This window comes from Pseudorca crassidens, chromosome X (genome assembly GCF_039906515.1).
Source record: "Pseudorca crassidens isolate mPseCra1 chromosome X, mPseCra1.hap1, whole genome shotgun sequence".
NCBI classification, from domain to species: Eukaryota; Metazoa; Chordata; class Mammalia; order Artiodactyla; family Delphinidae; genus Pseudorca; species Pseudorca crassidens.
This window is the reverse complement of record NC_090317.1, coordinates 29677509-29685450: the sequence shown is the minus strand read 5'-3', so window position 1 is coordinate 29685450 and position 7942 is coordinate 29677509. Positions and strand designations below refer to the sequence as shown.

At 43.7% G+C, this 7942-nt stretch overlaps 2 protein-coding genes across 2 annotated transcripts; one reads left to right on the top strand and one right to left on the bottom strand.

The window, feature by feature from the left end:
- Positions 1 to 1995: 1995 nt before the first annotated feature.
- RNF113A (ring finger protein 113A) lies at positions 1996 to 3228 on the bottom strand. Its single transcript, XM_067723172.1, has one exon. The coding sequence runs from the start codon at positions 3081 to 3083 to the stop codon at positions 2052 to 2054; it is 1032 nt and encodes a 343-aa protein (XP_067579273.1). The 5' UTR covers positions 3084 to 3228; the 3' UTR covers positions 1996 to 2051.
- A 58-nt stretch (positions 3229 to 3286) lies between these two features.
- NDUFA1 (NADH:ubiquinone oxidoreductase subunit A1) lies at positions 3287 to 7153 on the top strand. The gene is made up of 3 exons (XM_067723173.1): positions 3287 to 3495; positions 4538 to 4627; positions 6998 to 7153. The coding sequence occupies exons 1-3, from the start codon at positions 3394 to 3396 to the stop codon at positions 7016 to 7018; spliced, it is 213 nt and encodes a 70-aa protein (XP_067579274.1). The 5' UTR covers positions 3287 to 3393; the 3' UTR covers positions 7019 to 7153.
- The last annotated feature ends 789 nt before the right edge of the window (positions 7154 to 7942 follow it).

The window sequence follows — 7942 nt, the reverse complement described above, 5'->3', positions numbered from 1 at the left end:
CTTAACCACTAGGCCACTAGGGAACTCCCTCCATGTTTAATTTTTTTTTAATTTGTAGGAATAACTATTTAGTTTTCACCTATGAAATGAAGTTGCACCATTTAATTAAACGTGATAAAAATATTTCTTTTAAAAACTTTAATCATAAACTTTGTAAACATGAAAAATACCTTGAGTACACCACTGATTTTTGCTAGTCATTGTCCTGTTTCTTTCCATGACACTTTTTAGAACACTGTCTTCCTTTGCGTTCCACCTCAGTGTAAGCTTCTCTTTCTCCATCTGCCTCTACAACTTCCTCTTTCCTGTTCTGCTGTTTTTTTTGTCTCATCTCTTAAATGCTGTTTTCTGTGTGATGCTTTCTTTAGCCCTTTTCCCACTAGGCTTCTCATGTATCCCCACTGTACTTAATACATTCTGTTAAAGAATGTTATCACATTATATCAAGTGAGTTTGATTCTGAACTCTCCCAAAGTCTGGGATCGGCTTAATCCTGAGAGATCAACCCACTGCACTTTTGTTCTTGTACTCATCACACCTGCACTGTTTGATGTCCAGCTCCATGAGGTAAGGGGCTATGTCTATCTTGTTTGCTAATATCCTGTATGCCAGGCATGGTGCCTGACAGAGTTGCTCAAAGAATATCTTTAAATGGACTAATGAATATGAATATAGAAACTAACCCACAATTTATTCTTACATCTGTTTCCTGGGATCAGCCCAAATTCTAGTCAGATCAAGAAAAATTTACTAGTCATTTTCCCTAACTGGCCTCCCTGCCTTCCATCTCCCTGCCATCTATCCAATAGCCTGCAACCACAGTAACATTAAAAAAAAAAAAAGTCTGATTGTGTTCCCTTCCCCAAGTCTCTATCTCGTCATTACCAACGGAATATAGTCAAAGCTCCTCGGCTTGGGTTCAAGGCTTTGGCCCTGATCTCCTTTTTCAAACCTCTGTGGGTTTATTTATTAAGTGCTTATTATATGCCAAGCACTGGCCTGGTCACTGAGGAGTTCACAAACTAGTTGGGAACACAGGTACATAGATTAACTTTAATAGGGCGTGATCAGCTCTATTACAGGGTCTGAGAGAACACAGTTTCAGACAATGGATCATAAAATGTTAGATTTTTGCCCTCTGCAGGTTCACAAGTTCAGTGTAGAACTGCATGTCCAAAACGGTGGCTACCAGCCACATTTCAAGTGCTGAACAGCCACACGAAGCTAGTGTAGTGGCTGTCATACTGGACCACGGAGCATAGGCCATTTCAGTCATCCATGGCAGGGGGTTACCTAAAGGTGCTTTAAGGAGAGCAAGGAGCATCTCCCATACGCACAGGCTGTGGGGCTATAGCTACCAGTCTCCCGACCCAATTCTCCCACTCCCACTGCTGCCCTCAACCCCCAACAGACACACCTTGGCTGGGGTGTATTTTGTTTTGTTTTGTTTTTTGCGGTACGTGGGCCTCTCACTGCTGTGGCCTCTCCCGTTGCGGAGCACAGGCTCCGGACGCGCAGGCTCAGCGGCCATCGCTCACGGGCCTAGCCGCTCCGCGGCATGTGGGATCTTCCCCAACCGGGGCACAAACCCGCGTCCCCTGCATCGGCAGGCGGACTCTCAACCACTGCGCCACCAGGGAAGCCCGGCTGGGGTGTATTTTGAAGTAGTACGCGCTCCCAAGACGGATAATGTATGAAAGTACTTTTGTAAATTATTAAGTGATGCAAAAATGTGATATAATAAATAGGTCCAGTTCTTGCTTTCATCACAGGTTTGGTCACTTCAAGCAAATTCTAGCTCTTTTCTCGAACTTCTCCCATCCCCCAAATTTATGCTAAAGGGTTTTGAAAAGTATCTGTTACACACAGGCAGCATTTATACCAGGTAAAAATCCAGATTATACCTACCTTGGTGCTTTTACAAGCCATCCATCCAGCACCCTACTTCACCACCCGCCTTTTACTCTCACTTTCCCTAGAAAGGAAGGACACAAATTAAGATTTCCAAAACAAAAAAACATTTATTTTGAGATTTGAGAATAATGGGAAAATTAAGTAATGGGAATTGGACCCTCATCGGGGTCTTCTGGGAAATCGGAAGCACCATCCTCTTCTGGAGCTCTGTGCTTCTCCAGTTTAGCAATCAATTCTTTCGCTGGATTGAAGACGCCATTGGTCTGCTGGTCACAGACATAGCAGCGCGGGGTGGTGCGGAAATGCTGCAGGGCACAGCTCTCGCAGAAATAATGCCTGCACTTGGTGACAACTGGGTTTTGGAAGGTCTGGCGACAGATGAAACACTTGAATGGTATTTCCTCCTCATCACTTCCCACTTCATAGTTTTCATCCTCATAGACACCATAGCGACCCTCATCAAGCTCACGTTCGATCTGCCACCCATGCTTGTAATCTGAACGGTCATGAAGGAATTTGCAGCTGTCTCCGAAGCCGCAAAAGCCAGTCTCCTTGTAGTCCTTACAAATGTCGGGCTGGTAATCCCAGCGCACGGTGGCACGCAGATGCTCGGGAGCTCGGATGGGGCCCTTCCTCACCATCCCGGAGGAAGCATTGCCCATAGACGTATCCTTAGGCTTCATGTATTTCTGATAATTATTGATTCCCCGATAGATCTTGTCATCTTCCTTGCCCTTCAGCTCCTCCTGGATCTTCTGGCTGCGCTCAAAGATGGCTTGCGCGTCACGTTCCTTCTCTGTGTCTAGTTCGTAGACAGCAGTCGCCCCCATATCTTCTGGCCCCACGGGTTTCGCCGAGCGAGTGGACTTATACACCACGCCGAGGCTCTCGGGCTCGTTCTCCCCCTCCCCCTCTCCGCTACTCAGGTCGCCGTAAGCCGCATTCTGTTTACCACTGCCACGGGTTTTCTGTATCATCGGATTGTGGGTCGCCCGCTTCTTTTCCGGGCGGATCACAGTGTTGCCTTCGTCACTGCTGCTGCTGTCTCCGGACTCTCGTTTGCAGACCGGGCGCTTTCTGCGGCCTGCAGCCCCTTTTCGCACAGGCTTTTTGAAAAAAAAGGTGCACACCTGGTCTGTCGTCTTTCCTGGAGAAAGTTGCTCTGCCATTTTAAGAGTTTCGAGCTCCGAAACGGCTGTGGCCTGCTGGGTGGCGCGGAGCTGCTTCACGTCACTGCACGTCTTGCACTTGACCGCGAGTCGGTGCAAAATCCGCTGCGGAACGATGGGTGTGGGAGCAAGAGTGTGCGAGAGCGCAGGCGCGCGCCACGCTTGGGCCCTGCCGCGCTCCGTAGCTTCCTCCGCGTACATGACTCCGCCCCGCTCGTTCGCTGCCGCGGAAGTTACGGGAAAGGGATTGAAGCCGGGTCACCTTTAAGGAGCGTGGAAGGAAGTGTTTGGCCTTGGTAACGGTGTCGCGATGTGGTTCGAGATTCTCCCCGGGATCGCCGTCATGGCCGTGTGCTTATTCATCCCGGGAATGGCCACTGCACGCATCCACAGGTTCACTAACGGGGGCAAGGTAAGGCGGCTTCTCCGGCCCGGCGGCTGACTCCACCGGCTGGCGTTACGAAATGGGCGGTGGGGTCGGGAACCCATTAGAACCCGGAGCCTCTCTCCGAGATGGGGAATACCGAGATCGGCCCTTTTTCTTTTTATTGCCTAAAAGCAGAGGCTTGTGGAACGAAGCCGACGGGAACCGTATTCTACTTTAGCAAGAAACAGCTGGCTGCTAGGTGAAGCGTGGGCAGGAGGGCGGAGTAGAGTTTTGGGGGCTGGAAAGATAGGAGATTGAAAGAGGTAGGTCCAAACTGCTAGGCAGAGGAGAGAGGCGTCGATTAGTCTTGGCCCCACTCCATCTGACCTCTGGTCTCCTTTCTTGCTGGATTTTGGTTTTAATTTCTCGCATCCATATCTTGGTATCTTCATGTTTTTCACTTTTTTCTAGCCTTTGTTTTGTTTTTGGCTGCGCCGCGCGGCTTTCGGGATCTCAGTTCCCCGACCAGGGGTTGAACCCCGCTCGGGCAGTGAAAGTGCCCAGTCCGAACCACTGGACCTCCAGGAAATTCCCCTTAATTAGGTTTTTTTTACCTTGACATTTTTTTATCCTCCCACTTTCTCTTGCAAGCCTTTAGGAACTTAGGTCATGCTCCTGTTTTTCACATTAGGATTTGTGATTTTCCTCTCTAATTAGTCCTTCACATTATCTCAGAGTATAAATGTACTTACTTTCTGGTTTTGTGATTGTCTTTCACTTGTGATCTACCACTGTCGTTTCTTCTCACTAGGGTCCCCAAAGGGAACAAGTAGTCATGACTTTAAAAAAAAAAAAGAAAGGAGGAAAGAAAAAAAATGATGCTGGTTAAAATAGAAAGTGTAAGAACTCATGGTTACCATCTTAGCTCTAAAGTTTAGTGGTCCGATTTTATTTAGGATTCTGGTCTTATATTGTTAATTTGGTTTTTATATCAGTGATTCCATTTTTCTGGAATGTCACTTATAAATATCCCTCTATTGGGTCACTCATCTTTGTAAACTACAATAACAATTTCTTTTAATTGTAGGAAAAAAGGGTTGCCCATTATTCATATCAGTGGAATTTGATGGAAAGAGATAGGCGCATCTCTGGAGTTAATCGTTACTATGTATCAAAGGTAAGATGGCTCTGACGCTAGCCCATCTGTCAGGGTTGAGGTGCATTCTGGTTAATGTTTTGCCAAAGGTCTTACAGCAGACTGGGAAAATGCAAACTAAAATAGCACTGTCTTTTACATATTTAATGATCCTTTGCATTTCTTATTATGTGGATCATCTGCCTATATCCTTTCTTGTTCTGTTGTCTTTTTCTTTTTGATTTATAAGGTTTCTTATATATATATTACAGATATTAATCTTTTGTCTCTTTTATATGTGGCAAATATTTTTCTCAGTCTGCTGTCTTTTTTACTTTATGGTGGCTTTCATCAGATAGTTTTTTTTTTAACGTCTTTATTGGAGTATAATTGCTTTACAATGGTGTGTTAGTTTCTGCTTTATAACAAAGTGAATCAGTTATACATATGTTCCCATGTCTCTTCCCTCTTGCATCTCCTTCCCTCCCACCCTCCCTATCCCACCCCTCTAGGTGGTCACAAAGCACCGAGCTGATCAGATAGTTTTTAATCTTGATGTTCAGTTTATCATATTTTTATCGTTCTGGATTTTGGGTTTTATATCTTGTTTACAAATGACTTTTGTACCCAAGATTCTAAAAATATATTTCTACAGTTTCTCCAAATACCATTAAAGTCTTTTTTACATTTAGTGCTCTGACCTGTCTACAGGTCATTTTGGGGTATAATGTGAAGCAAGGATTTAACTTTAGTTTTCTCCAAGAAACAGCCAGTTGTCACAGTTATCTACATATGGAAAAGTCCATTTTTTATTTGAAATACCACTCTAGTAAACTAAATTTCCATATACACATGGGTCTGTTTCATGAATGCACTCTTCTATACTCCATTGGTTTGCCAGTTCCTGCACCAGTACATTAAAGAATTACTATAATTTTTTATTTGATTGAGTCATATGAAACTGCTGTTTTTGTGGGTCAAAAATGGCCAAGCAGGGCTTCCCTGGTGGTGCAGTGGTTGGGAGTGCGCCTGCCGATGCAGGGGTCGCGGGTTCGTGCCCCAGTCCAGGAGGATCCCACGTGCCGCGGAGCGGCTGGGCCCGTGGGCCGTGGCTGCTGGGCCTGCGCGTCCGGAGCCTGTGCTCTGCAATGGGAGGGGCCACAGCGGTGAGAGGCCCGCGTACCGCAAACAAACAAACAAACAAACAAACAAAAAATGGCCAAGCAGTAGCATTTTCATATGGTTCAACTTAATAGTATGTTCTTATATATTGTAGGAGTTCATCCTCATTATTCTTGTAAAAATTTTACTATTTTATACTTTCTCCTTGCTGATTCACCCTTCACAGCAAATCTAGGTAAATATTAATTCCATTTTATAGATTAGAAAACAGAAGGTCAGAGTGATTAAATTATAGTATAAGGACTCAACCTATGTGATCTGCCTCTCAGTATAGTGATATTTGAGAATCTAATCTGATGAACATGATGATAGATATCTACTCATCTAGAGTGGTATTTCTCAAAGTATGGTTCAAGAATAACCAAAAAAAGGGGGAGTGGGGGAGGAATTCCTTGGCTGTCCAGTGGTTAGGACTCTGAGCTTCCACTGCAAGGGGCAGGGACACGGGGCACGGGTTCGATCCCTGGTTAGGGAACTCAGATCCTGCAAGCCGCACAGCCAAAAAAAAAGAAAAAAAAAGTATGCCATCAGGATCACCTGGCATGTGAGATAAAATACAGATTCCTAGGACCCTGACTGGACCAAATGAATTAGGATTTTTACAAGGTGGCTCCTAGGACTATGCAATTTTAATTTCTCTCAAGGTGATTCTTCCTTCAATTGAAACGGAATACGTGGAATGTGTTATTTTAACACCTGGAAGAAATGTCATCACTGATTACTCTTTTACTTTGTTGTTTCTGAAGTATTTGGTTGTGAACTGAGTAAGATAGAGTGGTCTTCTGAATAGTGTCATGCTTACAGGGCAAGAGTTCTGGAGTTGGGGGTCCCTGAACTTGAATTCTGGCTCTACTGCTTCCTTACTGACTTAAACGAGGGACTTTAAATCTCTCTGAGCCTCCATTTTTTTCACCTGTAAAAAAGTAGAATGGGGCTAATAATATCTTTCCTGATGTTGGCTGTTATTTTATAAAATGGATTTACCTTACTGTCCTCTGACGCTGAGGGTGCTTTGTAGAAGGATCCAGGTGGTAAATAGTTGCTTTACTTTAGTCTTGATTGCAAGTGGAAGGGGGGGTTGTCTTTTCATATAAAGTGGTATGTTTGCTACTGTCAGAAAATGAAAATTAGGAGCCATTATAGGTTATAGGAATCATTGTAGGTTATAGTACATGTACATCTTTGACAGGAACAGAATTCTCACATCATCCTTTTTAAACTGTTTTTCAGGGTTTGGAGAACATTGATTAAGGAAGCATTTTCCTGATTGATGAAAAATAACTCAGTTACGCTTATCTACCCCTGCTAGACGGTTATGCAGTGTATTGTGTAGCATGCAGTGTATTTTGTAGTGTGTAATAAAAATAAAACAAAAAAGTAAAATCAGAGGTTTTCTTTACTTTTTAGAATGGTACTACACAAGATCAAGCAGTCTACCCAATGTAGCCTTATCACTTTAAAAAAACTAAAGGCAACTGAGGCTTGTAAAATTAGAGACATAATGTACACCAAGTGCCGATCACTGTGCCTGGTGCCTAATGTGTCACAAATGGTAGTTCCTGCTATTGTAATATTACTGAAAACCATTGTTTCTTCAGAGATTGCTAGGAGAATACAGAAAAAGTAGTACTTTGTTTTTTTTCTAGTTCCTTTTCTGGGTGAATCCTATGTGCTTAAAATTCCAGACCGCACCTTCAACTTTCATGCACTCTGTATCCAGCACATAGTATTCACTTAAGTGTTGATTTTTATTTTAGATTGCTGTGTAGAGCAGAAACAACAGTGATTATGTTTATTAAAATGAGTGTACCGACCATTTGAAATAAAGAATTGCATGTTCAGATAATATGAAGATCTGAAAGGGTGTAACTACTGTGAAGATGGTGATACTCCATGTGTACAGATCAACACCCCAGGTGACCACAGGACGTCTGGGTGAGAAAACTAAGTTATTTGTCATCCCCATCTTTTATTTAGTTTAACATTTGATCTGCTGGTGACCTTAAACACACCTGCACTGTATAGTTTCCATTGACCTCATCTTACAGGACAGGGCTTACAGAGGAAGGAGGTGGCAGTCCCACTTAGAGGAATACTGTATATTGTGCCACCCTGTGATGATGAAACTGTTTAAGGAAAGCTGTGGTCATGGTTACAAATTTAATACAACCTCTA

Excerpts from the sequence above, each read along its gene's own strand:
- RNF113A (XM_067723172.1), bottom strand. The coding sequence starts at position 3,083 with ATGGCAGAGCAACTTTCTCCAGGAAAGACGACAGACCAGGTGTGCACC.
- NDUFA1 (XM_067723173.1), top strand. The coding sequence starts at position 3,394 with ATGTGGTTCGAGATTCTCCCCGGGATCGCCGTCATGGCCGTGTGCTTA. Across the intron at positions 3,496-4,537 it reads GGTTCACTAACGGGGGCAAG|GAAAAAAGGGTTGCCCATTA; the intron begins GTAAGGCGGCTT and ends TTTTAATTGTAG. Across the intron at positions 4,628-6,997 it reads ATCGTTACTATGTATCAAAG|GGTTTGGAGAACATTGATTA; the intron begins GTAAGATGGCTC and ends ACTGTTTTTCAG.